Source organism: Ylistrum balloti, unplaced genomic scaffold, assembly GCF_031769215.1.
Source record: "Ylistrum balloti isolate Yb309-2 unplaced genomic scaffold, AGI_CSIRO_Ybal_v1 Utg370328, whole genome shotgun sequence".
Lineage (NCBI taxonomy): Eukaryota > Metazoa > Mollusca > Bivalvia > Pectinida > Pectinidae > Ylistrum > Ylistrum balloti.
The window spans coordinates 507,909-524,318 of record NW_026782239.1 but is presented as its reverse complement, the minus strand read 5'-3'; the positions used below and the strand labels follow the sequence as shown (position 1 = coordinate 524,318).

The following is a 16,410-nucleotide window of genomic DNA, read 5'->3' as shown; positions in this document are numbered from 1 at the left end:
TATTTTCAGATATTCCTATTACGATTGATAAGAATACGATAGGTTTATTAAATCCCATATCTACATAGCTACTATAAAACAGATTAGGTAAATACATTTTTACGACACCAAATGACCCTAACAAGCAAGATGGCGGCCTCCGTGATCCGCGGATCGCTGCTCCTTGGGAAATCCATGAAATGTCTTCGAACAACTTGCCGTCTGCCTTTCTCTGCACCAATACGACGTTTGAGATATTATGTGGCGTATGTGTTTGGTGTACTCACATCGTGTGCAAAATTTCAAACTTCCAAAATTATAATGATTATCTCTTACGTAAATTTTCGATGGCGAACTTAAAACATTGACAATGTGCATTGCACCCCAGCATTTCAAATAGAATAAAGAAATATACCTGTTATTCATTTTAATGGCTTGATACTAAGATGCAAAAGTACAATTCAAGCGCAACCCCGTAACATGACACTAGTGTTTGTATGACGTGTAGATTTAGGGATGGAAACATTACCGACTACACCAGCCATGCCGGTAAAATTTATATGTAAGGTCGTTGATATATCTAAAGCGGAAAAGTACTGTCATCTAGTTCCAAACGTTATTATTGTCTATCGTTTAGGACTATAGATATTTAAAAAAAGGTTGAAAATATTAATGACTTAAACTGAACGTTTGATCCGTTTTTCAGACTCCCTGTAACACCAAATGACACGCCAGACAATAATCCATTGTTGAGAATTGAGGATGATCCACATCTTTCAAGAATATCACCAAAACAAATGGTGCGAGGATGTGCAAAATTAAGCCTTGATTTTGAAAGAATAGTAGATGCACATTTTTCTTCATTTATAGATGGTAAGAAAGAATCAGAAACAGGTATTACCATATTTAAAGTGACATCTCTGTCAGATATGTATAATGTAGTGGCCCAAAATTGCTGCATCTTGTGAATTGTTAATTGTGATTTGTAATTTGCAGAGTAATGGATATTATAATTCTATGTAAAGTGAGACAATTTGTATGCACAAAACTTTTATGGAGGCAAAGTAATAGAGGTGTAACAATTTAATTTCTCACATTCAAATGCAACTTTTCAAACACAGAAATTAAAGCAAAAATCAATTGCAAAGAGAATAAATAGCACATTTAGGTATAGATAAGTGTACAGGACCTATGAGATATACATATTATGAATGTTGCTTTCAAGGAATATGCACAATGTTAAAATCATACCTTAGTACCTTGACGAGGGAATAAATTCCAAACCAGACTTATTGTGTAAGAAGTCAGAGAGTTGAATTGATTGAATCTGAAAGAAAATAAAAAATGAAGACCAATCCAATGGTGTAATTCTTATTCAAATGTAAATTGGTATATTTGTCTTCTAATGGAAACTTTAAAGCAGGCTTTGTTTTGATAAAACTTTAGTTATGCCTTTACTCAGATATCTTTTTGCATATGTAGTAAATACCTCAGTTCAAAATTTCATGGTAAAAAAAAAAAGATTTGAATTCTTGAATTTCTTAGGTCGATACAAGCTAAATATAATTCATTTTTCAATTCTATGACCAAGACAAATCAGAAGTATTGCATTATATGATTTCTTAGATCCAAACAAACCAAGAACATTTGAAAGTGTAGTGGCTCCTGTCGATGCTCTTCATGCACCTCTGAGAACAGCAGCCAGTACTGTCACGATACTCACCTGGTTTAGGAACTCACAGCCCTTCATAGATGCCAAGGCTAGGGTAAGCGCATTATTATTTTTCGGCAAGCAGGATCGAAAATAACATCATACCCATAGTTACATATTTTGATTGACAGGGTAGATGACTTTGTTGTAGAGATTTTATTTAAAAACTGATATATATATTTTGCATAATTGTGTTTTTATGAAATTATTTTAATTCAATTACACTCTTATATGGAAAACTTGTATTAGTGGTAATGGTATCATTAAGATTTTGGCAAAACTTCAATTTTTGTCCTCCTTTTTTATTTTCCAGATTGACCCGCAGGTAGAAAGAGCCCTAGCTGATATCTATACAGATGAATGCTGCACAATTTTGAAGGTAATAAAATGATACGTATATATAACAATCCTCTATGTGGTATCTTGACTATAAGTCAGGGTACTGAAAATGAGAATAAGGAAGGATTTCTTTGGGACCTAAAATTACCTGAAAAGCATGAATGAATTATCTAGATATATTATTGTTTATCTTTTAACTATATTTTAGCAAATGTGTTTCAAATTTCCTATTTTTATGATTTTTTATGTTTCCAAATTTCTAAAGATAATGCTTATCAGTTAGGTAACTAATAAGTTTTAATAATGAAATAAATCTTGTGTAAGTTGTCTCCATTTTCAGGTTGGCACAGTTTCGAGCGAGTAATCTGAACTTTTTTATATGATATATATGTCTATGTAAACTATTTGGATCAGTCTTTCATGTGTGACCTTGTAAGATATCATGAAATAAAGCATCTCTTATAATCTTCAGCTATCGGAAATGCATGTGTACCCAGTAATCTTTTCAAGATTGATAAATCACTCTTTTGATAAATCATTTAAAAATCATGCATTTTTAGCTGGATAAAGGTTGTACAATCAGAGATTGATGGATATCATATATGTATTTTAGGATCTGTATACAAAAAGTAAAGATTCCATGACAGATGAGGAGATCTCTCTCCTAGAGCTCATGTTGCGATATTGTCAAAAGTCAGGGCTGGACCTAAATGCCAAATCACGAGAAGACTGGGATATTGCTATGCGAAAACTTCATGAACTATCTACAGACTTTGGGTAAGTATTTGAAAACTATACAAATTTCTGTTTTTACCTTTGTGGTAAGCAATCACTTTTTTCATGAAAAAATAACATATTTGGAGTACATCTTTATGCACTAGGCTGTCCCCACAAAGTCGTAACACAGGGTTTCAAAAGATGCAGGTTGATGAAAATTATGGGGAAGTTTTATGGTCACCAGAGTTATCTCATTGAGAAATATTCTATTTCTTTGTGCAACATGAAGCTGGACGTATTTGATGCTCATTAGTTTGCCTGTTGGTTCCGTTGTTGTATACCTTGTTCTCAGTTGAGAACATTACCTTCATTTTACTTGGATTGAACAAGGTTTACATTGCAGAAGTCATCTATGAAGCAGAAGACACAACTGGTATTATGGTATTTGAGTTTGGATTATGGAGGAGTTTAATTCAGGGTTCATAAATGTAGGTTACTGTATGATGTTATTTTTTTCATGTTTCCAGAAAACGAGCCACTGCCTGTAAGAGGTTATTTGTCCACACTATCACAGACCCAGATATCATTAAACACCTGCCAATGGTTCTACTGTACTACACATCAGTGAACACGTAAGTATTTCATAGCATCACAAATCTCACAATTTTTACTACCATTTTTTTAATTTGGGATCGTAAATATTAATTTCGTATTTATTTCTATTTTCACTCAGACTACACTTTAAACTGTCTTTATTGGCTTCAGTGGGAATCTTAAACCCCTCTAAACAGAGCCAATAATGCTTAAAGTTGCCAACTCCTTATTGGTCACTGATGAGGGTGTCTGACATCTTGTTTGTAATTGTTCTGACAAGATTAAAGTTAAAGTTGTTATTTTGATGGTTAAAAGTTTTTGCCAGTTGAACAAAAGGTTGAAAAAAGATGTACCCAGTATTCTTATGTATTCATGGTCTTATTTATTTATTTAAACAAAACCCTTCAAAGATTAGGAAATAGATGGTATTGAAGATCATGCAAACACATATTATGATCACTTTCCCCTAATGTGTTGGTAGCAGAGATCTTCTGTTACTTTTATGCCATTTCCAAGCAAGGTTTGATCAAGAGACATATTTCCTGGTCTTCACATTGTGCATTGATACCTGCTCTGTATATTTGCTGAACATATCAAACTTTTGTTTCAGGAGAAATCCCGGATCAGGTCCCTGGAAATTCACATTGAATGATTCTGTGTATAAGTTATTTCTTGAGTACTGTCCTGACGCTGAGGAGAGACACAACATCTGGTATGCGTACAATAACGTGTCCTCAACAGACTATGTTACACAGTACCTGGATACACACAGACTCATAGATGAAATTGTCAGATTTAGGTTTGTATACACACAATTAGCTTCTATAAAACTGTCAGATTTAGGTTTGTATACACACAATTAGCTTCTATAAAACATTTTCTTCTTTTTTTTTCAACACATTTCAAGCACCTAAGAGTGATCAATATTAGCTCAGATATGGAAAGTTTGCATATCTTCCCTCTGGTTAAATGTTTCATACTAATATGTCAAGACTCAAATCTGTGTCCCTTGCCAACAGAAATTTAATATTTCATGCTAATGACTCTCTAGCATGTTAACATACAAGTTAACTTGTTCCAGTAATGGTCACAGTTAACTAGAAATAATTTCATGTCTGGTCTTATCATTTTCATTTGCCATTCTTGACTTCAGCTTCTGACTGGTTTATATTTAAAAGCAATTCATCTTATCTGCAGTTCTATCTTTGTTTATTACATAAGCTTAAACTCCCCTAGTTACTGCTTAATAACTATTATGAAAATCAACATGTGATGTTGATGTCTAATTTTTCCCCACCCTGATGGTATGGTTTATTTTTCGTGGATACTTGATTTTGTAGCTCAGTAAATCTGCTTATTATACTAATTTTACCTGTTTGTGAACATATTTATTCGTCAACAGAGAGTACCCATGAAATTAAGAAAATGAAACCCCACGAAAATTAATGATTCCACAGTATCTGAAAAAAAAGAAAGAGTTTTATCATCATGTGCAATGTTCTGATCCGACTCAAAAAACCAGATAAAAGTTGTCTTATCTCGATCAAATTAATTACCAGATAACCCCAATGATCATATAATTATGAAAATAATTTCCCGTCTCACTTTCTTTTTAATAATTTGCAGAAAACAAGTTGCAGAAGATTTTGGATATGCAAGTTACGCTCAGTATATGATGCAGCATAAAATGGCTGGTTCTGTGGACACAGTATTGAATATGGTGGAAGAGTATGTACATAACCCTAGGTTATGTACAGTGTTGTTATAGAACCCATTTATAAACATCTTTATATATATATTTGATATTGAGGCGATTTCTGTGAGAATTTCATTCTAACGCCTTTTCAAAAAAGGAAATTAATCTTCTTTTTGCCATTGTCTGTTATTTTAATTGTTAAATTTCCAGATTATTAACTTAATCACAATCGAAGCATGGCAAGACAGCAAATATTATTACAGTATTGAAGAAAAGTAAGAGAGACTGTCTGAAAAGTAGAAAGTATAAACTTTGTGGTCGGTTTCAGATTGAGGAATGCCTACCTTCCACAAGCCGAAGAAGAATTTGATTCTCTCCAGGAATTTGCTGAAGAAGATGGCTATGAGGATGAATTAAAGCTCTGTGATGTTCCTTACTACCGCCGAAAGCAGAAGGAGTCCTTGCACAAGTAAGTATACCTGTGACTTTTTGACAACTGGGGCCAATTTGATTTGTCCAAAGATTTGATTTTAAGCAAAATTAGTTTTAAAAATCTAATTAATGTAGTATTCAGCTGATGTTTTAACGAATTCAAATACGTCTGTTGAAGTTTAAATAGAAATACCAGCAATCATTGTCCTGTCAGAAGTCCATCTCGTTACTTTCAATTAGAGGTCATGTACCCCTTAGGTTTCAAGCTTCTGATCAGCATGAAGCACATGTTAGTTAAATCTTATTGAGATAGACGCATCAGAGGTGTAATTGGAACAAAATATTAACATTAATAAAACATGAGTATTTGAGATTCTTTTCATTTGTTTGGAACAATGACAGTATTGGATGTTAAGCGTCTATATGTCAGTCTGTAAGGCTACATTTTTGTCTGCTAATTGGCAACTTCAAAGTCAAAAGTTGCCAAGGTTTGAAACATCGTTTAATATCAATATTTTGACCAGAGGCTACTTGTCACAACCCTAATACATTTACAGGCCAACTTTAATAAGACCAATTTTTACTAGAGTTTTCCTAAACTTTCTCCAGAATACAGATCTACTTACTGTATGTATCCACCCATAGTTATTACTGTGTAGTGTAAGGCCTCCTCATGAATTTTAGCCTAAATTAGTACACTGACCCCCAAATTTCTTGGTTGATAAATAGTTTACGGTGGTTACTGCCATTTTCCATACTTCTGTGATAACATTGAAACATTGATCCAAGGATAATTATTGTAACATTTTGTTTTGTAGGGAAGAAAATGTCTCGAGTTATTTCATGTACAAAGATGTTGTTGAAAGTGCAATGCATCTGGCCACCCACATGTTTGGAATCAAGTTTGTGGTATGTTATTTACAAACGTAACCTTGTGATCAACACCAATATCTTTCAGACAGAATGTGTTTTGTTGTAACAAAGGTTGAAGAATTGAGGTGCCATATAGACAAAAGTTATTTGGTATGAAATTGATTGGGTTGTATACTGTTAGTACATGGATATTTGACTCTTTACATACTTGATTCAAATTTCGCGGTCACTTCTGGAAGTGGCTTCAGGGTTATTCTTGGAACATGACACTTTTCTAAGCACATGACTTTGAATGCTTACTTTGATAAAGGATTATTTATGACGGTGCTTTTGATATTGGTATGTTGAAATTCATTTGCTGCAATCAATCACATAAAATGTGATAAAACATTTTTTAATTGAATAAACTTGAAAAAAACAATGCAATCAATTAATGAATGACATGAAGTATGACTGTAATGTATCTTTCATAACTGAAACATATTCCTATTTTATTTCAAATATAGACTGTACTCAATATGCATAATTTATCATTGTTGCCTCTGAAATCAGAAGCAGAATCTTGGTCTGCAATTTTGTTGTGAACATATTAAGAATAATCCCAGATTAACTGGTCAGTTTCCAAATATTTTGTTATTTCAACACACGAAGTTAATTATCATTATTCTGTGTTTGATAATATTTTTTTGTTAGATAAAAATTTTGTCTGTTGATTCTTTCAAACAACTTTGCCTAACGGACAAGTAACACAAGGCATCTTTACGAGGATGTCTCGAGACGTCATGGAGAATACAGGAGCACTTTAATGTGACATCACATGACGTTAAGATTAAAGTGAGAGTTATCCCATGCTTTTTCCTGTAGTGACATTTTCTTGTCTCACCTGAGGGTTTAGACAAGTTACACAAGTTCTTTGCAAGTTCTGAAAACAATAGAAATGACCTCACTGACAACACCAAGAAGTGGAGCTACTTTTAGGACGTTACACACATACACTGGTTTGTCATCTACTGAAATCTTGTGTTATCCTCAAAACTAAAAATCCTATGTTATCATCACAACTTATTATCAAAAATATATATATATAATATCAAGAGCATAATTTTATTTGGCGTTTTATTGGCATGTACACTAGAATTATATTATGAGTAAGGTGAAACGTCACTGTTCATATGCCGTCCACTTGTTTTTGTTTACACACGATAGGCTTCATCATGCACTCAGGCAAGGAAAACAGGGTAAGAGAAAAATATCCATTCAGCCCATTTAGGTTGCGATATTAATGAGCCTCGTTTTTGATAGCTTAATAATCTCCCCCTCGGACTGTGATCCCCTATCTCAGCCTAAAGGGTGTGGAAGATTCTATTAATTATCATTGGATGATAGCAAAATGAATAATGAGATATTTGGAAAAAAGTTTTAAGTAAGAATTTCTTTTTTTTTTGTTTTTGCAGTATTCAGATAGACATTATACATTTTCTGAGGATGCTTTGGGTTTCGATGCATTTGATGAAGAAGGTAAGAAATTTATTGTATTTTAAATTGATTTTGTTCACAGTTAAAGGTAAAATTGTGTATTTTTTGTTTTCTCACAAAATTAAGGATATTTTGAATTAAAAATTACCTTTTTGATAATGTACGAAAAACGTATACTTTCATATAAATTTCAATGCTAACTTATGAAAGTTAAAAAGTTAAAAAAAAAAAAGTAAAAAAGTGAAATCAACGGGAGTATGCTATAAAATTGAATATTTTTTCTGGACTCAATTTTCTCAGTTTTTCAAAAATAATAATTCGTGAACGCTTGATTTGGTGGCTAGATATAACTCTACAAATTTGCTTTAACTAATTCTAAACGTAAGGTGGATCAATTGGTATGTGTCGGCTTTGTCAAATATAGCTTTAACATTAGATATCAACAAATGTCGAAAACTAAATCTACTAGAGTGTATTTTGACTTCATTTCAGGTAAAGTTCTTGGTCATTATATTCTTGATCCATTCCCTCAACCAGAAAAATTACAGGGTACATGGATGCTTTCAGGAAGAGGTGAGTACTCAAAATACCATTCTACATTTGTTCTTTTGAATGTGAGCAATCTTTCATAGCCAATATAAACTGGCTTCAAATACAACCTTTTTAGATTTAGGGGACAGAATGACCACATTACAACAGTAAACTGTAGTGACATATTTGAATGAAAATGTTTTTTTTTTAGATTAGATTTAGGGGACAGAATGACCACATTACAACAGTAAACTGTAGTGACATATTTGAATGAAAATGGTTTTTTTTAGATTAGATTTAGGGGACAGAATGACCACATTACAACAGTGAACTGTAGTGACATATTTGAATGAAAATGGTTTTTTTTAGATTAGATTTAGGGGACAGAATGACCACATTACAACAGTGAACTGTAGTGACATATTTGAATGAAAATGGTTTTTTTTAGATTAGATTTAGGGGACAGAATGACCACATTACAACAGTGAACTGTAGTGACATATTTGAATGAAAATGGTTTTTTTTAGATTAGATTTAGGGGACAGAATGACCACATTACAACAGTAAACTGTAGTGACATATTTGAATGAAAATGTTTTTTTTTTTAGATTAGATTTAGGGGACAGAATGACCACATTACAACAGTAAACTGTAGTGACATATTTGAATGAAAATGTATTTTTTCTTTTCCTTTAGTCCTTTGTATCAAGGAATTCATTAGCAAATTAGATTTTAGAAAAGTTCTGCTGACATTTTTTTAATTTGATGACATATCAGTCTCAATCATTAGAGAAAAAGAAACTTTTCAGAAAGTTTAAGCACCTGTCATTGTATAACGATCAATACAGCACAGAAAGTTTAATAGCAGAAACAACGATTCAAAATTGTTATAGCTATTACATAAATAATATCTGTATTTATTGTTTTGTGAAAAACACTACAATTTTCCCTTCACAATGAACAGATAGCAAGGAGTTTGTTTTTATGTCACCTGAAACAAAATTTCATGGTGACTTGATGAGATCACCTTTTGTGTAGCGTCTTTCATCTGTAAACTTTTATTATTATGTACCAGCTTAAGTTACACCAAATGTTGGATAAATAGAAATTTTTGACAATTGGGTTTTGTGGGGGCTCCACACCAGATATCTTTCTGTCAAAATGTCTCGATGATGTTGGTGTAATAGCCGAAGGACAATTAGGTCACATTCACGTAAGCAGACGAAACGGTTGGACCATTTTAACATTCAAGAAAACGACTAGGTACAGATCTGGATCGAGGCAGGACTGTGGAATATTTGGCACATGTAGGTTAAGGGGGTACCTGTCTAACATTAACTTGCTGAATATCATTAGTTTTCAGAATTCCAGAGAAATATAGTGTCAGTACACTCACATACTTAGGAAAGCATTGTGCTATTAAATGTGAGTGGAATGGATGGTATCTTGATTTTAGTTTATTAATTTATGCTTGACAGAAAATTTCAAAACTTTTTGCATTTTGAGCTTTACATATATCAGGTCCAACATATGGTACATGTGTGTTTATGGACTACCTTAACTGTTTCAACCGTGTTACGTGAAAGCAGCCTAAGGCAACATTTTCACCTGATGAGTGCTTAGATAAATCTGATACTAATGTTGTTCCTCCAGTGTTTGAACTGGCATCCCAACCCAAAAACATCAAAGTTTTAGGGTAAGTTTTTGAAAGGCTTCTATTGATATAAATCCTTCAGTATTATACATCACACACATCTCCCATTTATCATATACAATGATTCAGCATTTTGCAATCACTGCTGGTGATCTGATCGACATTCATTGATTGTATTTGTTTTTTTTACTACAGCAAGGTGTAAAAATCCTGTACTAACCCCCTACACCTACCAGTCAATGGACTTGGATCGCAACAATCCTACTCTCACATGGCACCAACTTGGCTCATTTTATCTTGAGGTAAATTTAATTTCCATTTTTGTATGCATATAAGTAATAGGGAATATTTTCAATATCATTTGATATACATGTATATGACAGATTTTGCAGAAGAATTCTTTTAAATTGAATGATAAATACAGTTTTCTGTATTTTTTGTCCTCACTTACCTGTGATATGCCTGTGGTTTTTTTTTCGTAATGCCGGTAGTCGACAAAATGAAATGATATTAAGCATTGCCAACATGAAAATAAGTGACATTATCAGATGTGAAATTACATAAAATATATCGGGAAAAAAATTAGTGTTACAAGAATATGTGATATAAACCAAAAAGTGACATTAATAGATGTGACATTAAGTGGGTTCCAATGTATTGTAAAGGAAAAATGAAACAAATAGTCTTGTCCTATTCACTTTGAATAAATATAACACCACCTGTTTTATTCATTCAGGTTCAGGAGGGAATGCAGCTCAAAAGTATTTATTATGAAGTAGTATTTTTTTTTAATGTCTTGAAAATTGTTTTAATGAAATATTATTGTTTGATTCGTTTTCAGTTTGGATTTTTTTTACAACAATGTTTGTCTAAGACTTCGTTCCATATGCTGTCAACAAATGGCACAGAGGAAGATATAGATACATTGCTCGGTCACCTCTTGCTACAGTTTACAATGGATCCCGAGTACTTACAGAAGATCAGTAGGCATATAAAGACAGGGGAAAAACTGCCTATGCCAGTCATCCAAGCAATGTTACAAGGTACTTCAAAATCATCTGATAAATGTTTTTCAAGATGTTGCTAAATTCTTAGAAATTAAATGACAAATATCTTAAAGGAAAAACAGTCTTGTCCTATTCTCTTTGAATAAATGTAATATCACCTACTTAACTTATTCAGGTTCAGGAGGGATGGCAGCACCTTTGAAATGTCAAAAACAGTCATGCCTTAAAGGAATATGTAAATATAAGGGGTGTTGTGCTCGCTGAATTGTCAAATTAGAAGTTTCATTAGCGAACAGTTTCAATAAATGTGATACAGGTCCTGTGGGCCTATTGCTTGTGTAGACACTTTGACATTGAATAGCAAGGATCTTTATTTCACTAGACAGATTTAAATATCATGTCAGAGGTAAAAGTATAGATATAAATAATAAAAGCTATTCTGCATTCTTTTTTCAGAGAATAAACATATGGCTGGCTGGGACCTCTGTTATAAACTTTTTAAAATTGCTTATGACATGGAAATCAATTTATCGTAAGTAATTCTTATTCAGCAGCCTGATCAAGTGTTTCATCGTTTTCAAGATGTTAAGTTTTCTGGAAACCAACAGGAGAAATATGAAATATATGTCAAAAATGTCGCTTTCAATTTAAGAAAACGCAAACCTTTAGATTCCAGGGATAGTTGTTTTATTTGTAAAATACAGTAAAACTTCTATCAGTATTCAAATCAATATGAATGCCATCCAGAGTTAAATACGTACAAATAATCATGCAGGATTTTAATTCACGATTTACTCTCTACATATTAACCTGAAAATGAATGCCTCATGAAACATTAGTGATTTACTATCATAATCCTGTAGTTGATTAAGTTACTTCTTAAGTTTCGCAATCTATAAAAACCATTAAAGTTTAAAAAAATTGATGAATTTGCTATTTTGAAATAAGAATACCATCAAGTCTAGATGGAATTATTGTATAACATGATTGATAAGGAATTTGACCACGTTGCAGCCATGATAACTGGTACAGCACACTCGAGAAAATTTGGCCATTATACATGCCCATTCCCCTGGATATTGATGACAACCACCCATGTTCTGACCTAAACCAGTTTCAACATGGACTGGCTGCTAGCTCCTACCATGTCATCTGGACAGAGGTAAGTCTAATTCTTTAAGATTTTGTTTGATCTGTTATCAATATAATCCACAATTTTACTATATACCTTTGATGGAAAGGATTTTTGAAAAATATCTTTCCTTGAAATACTATTTCATTGTCCAGAAATAAGCCCACCTCCTATGAGGCAGAAGTAAGGTAATGCCCTCCTGAGTTTATTGGACAGCTAAATTCAGCATTATATGATCGGATTGGAGATTTGTGTTTTTTCAGCTGCCTGACTACTGTTACTATTAAATCATGTATTATTGTTTGGCTCAGTTTTCAAGGTTTTACAAACAAATTGCTTTTTAGCGGACACTTGATTCTGTGGATAATTATAGCTCAATAAATCTACTTAAACTTAATTTCACTTCTTCTTTGAGTGTCAAACTTTCAGAAATGAAAGACGCACTTTGTTTCATAATCTGGCTGAATTAGAAGTAGATTTGAATTTAGAGCTTGTTTTGTTTGGTAGTATTGATCTTTCTGAGGACCTAAACTATTTTGTCTTAACACATGTGCAAAATTTCATTAAATCCAGCCAAAGGTTTTAAAGATTCTTACACAGTGATATTTTTATGTCTGTGTATGAATGCTTAATAAGTATAATTTATGTTGAAGCCTATATCTGTATAAGCATGTATTTGAAAATGTACGATGGGAGATGACTCCAATAAGTTGTAATAACTTGTGCCCAATTCCCCTGTTCAAATTTATTTTGGCAATAAAATATGTTTAAACTAAAAAACTTAATTTCGAATTAAGTTCATGGACATACAAATTTGTATATTAAAATAGTGCCCATGCATTCAATTAAAACAAATCTCCCACAAAAATTGATTATTTTATCATAGTGTAAACTAGGCATCCAAGGGGTTAAGATACATACAGCCATGGAAATATTTGTACAAGAATGTTTCATGTCGAAATCAAAACAGTTTTGATATTTGAAATAGGTTTTGATGCATTCAGGTCTTGATTGTTTTGAATATGCATCTTTATCACAAACAGCCAATTTTACATGTGTGATAAGAAGATTGCATCAAATGTTTTAGTGAAACAGCGGACAAAATAAAGTAGCTGAATTGGAAAGTTGTGTGTTGCAACATATTTAAAGCATTGTGCATTCTGCAACAATTAGTTTTTTTTTTAGATAAGTTCATAAGAAAGAAACATTAAGATTATCCTATGTGGAAACTTTTCATACATTTGAAATCTTTTACTTGACAGAAGGGGCTTTAAAGTGTCTTGTTGGAGATATTTTACAGAATAAGATAAAAGATTCTGTCAAAGACCATAGTAAATATTAAACAAAACGATCAAATTTTAATGGCTTCTTAATTTTTACATTCCATATTCAATGCATTAACAGTACTTTGATCATTAAAGATATTTATCAAAGAAATATTGAAAGTGCACAATCATGATTTTGCTTCTTTACAGATGGTGGCTTTAGATATGTTAGAAGTTTTCAGAGATGCAGGCAGTTTAACTGATGAGAAAGCACTTCAAGAAGTAGGATACAGGTGAGATATATATTTGCAATCTCTTTGTCACTTCATTATAACCAGGGCATAAGTGTTACCTGTTACCTGTCCCATAGTGTCTCATCCTCGGTCCCACCCATGTTGTCCTGTCCTGTTCAGCACTATCTAGTCTCAGCCTGTCCTATCATGTCCCAATCTGTCCCAGCCTGTTGTGATACAGTGTAGTCATTCTGTCAACTTAATATTTAACTCGCCTTTAAATGACTTCTTCTGTCAAACCAAAAGGTGCAGAAACATGATAGCTGGGTAATAGGTTCTCAATATCAAGCCCAATATAGTTTGTGAAAAGAAATGACCATTACCCTTATTCAATGTCACAGGAGTCCAATTTGTTAAAACCTTTAAATGACTTATTGTGATTAACCAAAAGGCATAGAAGCATATTTAGGTGGAAAGGTGTTTCTAGGTCAAAGCCAACAGATTTTAAGAAAAATAGAAGTGGCATTTACCTATAATTCAGGTGCTAACTGTCTCTGTTAAGAATTGAGTTTAAGAAGCATAGTTGTTTGTTGTTGAAATTGGTTAAAATTTATGGGATGTGCCCACTTTAAACTGCAATGGTGTACATGTCCATATACCAGTAGTTGTAATATTAACACCGATTCTATTTTAGATTAACATTAAATACCAGGTAATGTGGAGAAATTCATTTAAACGACACACTTAAATGTGTCATTGAAATATGAAGTGGAGAGTATGATAACGACATTTTTTGTGACATATTCCCCATCTTTGATTCAAGTGAGTTTTTCAGTATGTCAGAATGTCGATAAAGACGATAACCATTACAGTAGGCGGAATTCTCAATCCTACCTTTACTGGATAATTCTATAAAGAATAATACATACATCCTAATCCACATTTGAAAGAAATGTACAGATTTTGAGGAGTCTCCTTTCACAAACACTTTTTGATACCTCTTCATGGTGTCGGTTATTTTATGGATCTACTTTTGTGAATACCTTAACCATTCTGAGATAGACACAAATATTTGTGGGTAGGTACACACGGAATTAATATAAACAACAATTTAGACAGGTAATCCACTCAGAGAAACATTTCAAGCCTTTTCATATGCCTCAACCTACATCCTGACCTGAATCTATCAACAACCTGACTGGAAGTGGGTGGAGCTTCTACGTCATCAGTGGTTGAAAGGAGTGTTTTGATTGGCAGAGAATGTGAGGGTACATTTTAAACAAAAACTGTGCAGTTCGCAGTTTTTGTTGAGTTTTGTTGATATTGCAACAATTACATCACTTGTAGGCTCAAATTACTTTAGAATGGGGGTAGTATGAAGTATATATGAAGTATTTCTCTATAGCAAACACTAATACTTGTTAAGCTGTTATTTCTTATTTTAAACAGATTTTTCTACTTTGTTTCCTCGCAGGTTACGAGACTCCTTTTTCCAACCACTTGCTACGGTGAAAGCTAAGGAACTGTTCCGACGATTCCGAGGCCGGGATCCTTCCGTAGAACCCCTCAAGTCTTATTACAAGGCGATCAACTGAAAAACTGTGATATATGATAAGTGTTGGGAGATAACGTTTATATTTCTGATAAACAATGAGATGACTTTTGTTCAGTGGACTGGTCATTGGTCAGTGGTCAATTGATTAGTGATTAAATAGAGGATTGGTCGGAGATCATTTCAATAGGAAATTCGAGAGGACTGGTTTTCTGATCACATGAATGAAGTAACCTCATTAATAGTCAAAATGGACTATGGCTATCAACGGTTGTTCGCTGTTTTGTTGGTATGAATTAATAGGAAAGGGTGACAAGGACATCTGATTAAACTCTGTCTAAAGACTGTGTGTATGTGTAATATATGACTGTGTAATTTTGACAAAAGCGACATCATATATATCTCTATTTTGTTATTAATTTTGGGCACATAACTGTTCAATTTCACCTCAATCACACAAGATGTTCCATAGATTACTTATAAATATGAAAATACAATAGAATGCTTTATTTATGTGGATACTTATCACACTACTATATCTATCATCAAATACAGGCTTATTGAACGGATACTGAAGCTTTAATTGATGCAAAAAAACAATTTGATAGAAACTTCTCTGGATAAAAAATCAAACAGTTTGGGATCAAAAGATATATATCATTCACTGTCACCAAAAGTACTTTTCGTGAAGGCAAGGAATGACAAAATGCTTTTTTAAATAAATGATTTGATTGTAAAATCTGTGAAGATTTGTGCTTATTGTTCAGAATAAGCTTATCCCTAGACAGAATGTGTAGCTGTGTATGAATGTAGTTTTGAGTTTTTACAATCATATGTTGTTTTGATAGTAATGAACATGATCATCAGGAAATATCATTTTGGAACATAAAGTTGAGTACATCACTTCTAAATGAAATTTGGTTTCCATTTGGAAGTGTTATAATATCTCAATACTTTAAACGGTTATGTGTGCTATACCTTGTGTCTGTTAGATCTTTTTATATACATATACTTCTAGAAAGGACTCCCCTTGTGTTATTTAATAATTTTTTCAACACATGAAATAAATATAAGTTGTCTACAATTAGTTTGTTTTATCTTTCTTGTTTCTTTATCTTTCTTGTTTCTCTGCATAGAAGATATTGTCAATGATAATGATAGTACAAGGTAATGCTCGTTTTTGTCTTGCAAAAGTGACAATAACCAAGTTTCGTAGTCA

The 16,410-nt window shown here is 32.8% G+C and overlaps 1 protein-coding gene across 1 annotated transcript; it reads left to right on the top strand.

Annotated features, from left to right (window-relative positions):
- Positions 1 to 129: 129 nt before the first annotated feature.
- LOC132553439 (uncharacterized) lies at positions 130 to 16,275 on the top strand. The gene is made up of 18 exons (XM_060217682.1): positions 130 to 245; positions 686 to 852; positions 1,606 to 1,745; positions 2,004 to 2,069; positions 2,643 to 2,806; positions 3,274 to 3,378; positions 3,951 to 4,139; positions 4,967 to 5,068; positions 5,365 to 5,505; positions 6,287 to 6,377; positions 7,796 to 7,859; positions 8,310 to 8,390; positions 10,198 to 10,304; positions 10,844 to 11,045; positions 11,466 to 11,541; positions 12,024 to 12,171; positions 13,617 to 13,699; positions 15,114 to 16,275. The coding sequence occupies exons 1-18, from the start codon at positions 130 to 132 to the stop codon at positions 15,232 to 15,234; spliced, it is 2,163 nt and encodes a 720-aa protein (XP_060073665.1). The 3' UTR covers positions 15,235 to 16,275.
- The last annotated feature ends 135 nt before the right edge of the window (positions 16,276 to 16,410 follow it).

Bases quoted from the DNA above. Each gene is read 5' to 3' on its own strand.
- LOC132553439 (XM_060217682.1), top strand. From the start codon at position 130: ATGGCGGCCTCCGTGATCCGCGGATCGCTGCTCCTTGGGAAATCCATG. The intron at 2,807-3,273 runs GTAAGTATTTGA...TCATGTTTCCAG, and splicing joins GAACTATCTACAGACTTTGG to AAAACGAGCCACTGCCTGTA. The intron at 5,069-5,364 runs GTATGTACATAA...GGTCGGTTTCAG, and splicing joins GTATTGAATATGGTGGAAGA to ATTGAGGAATGCCTACCTTC.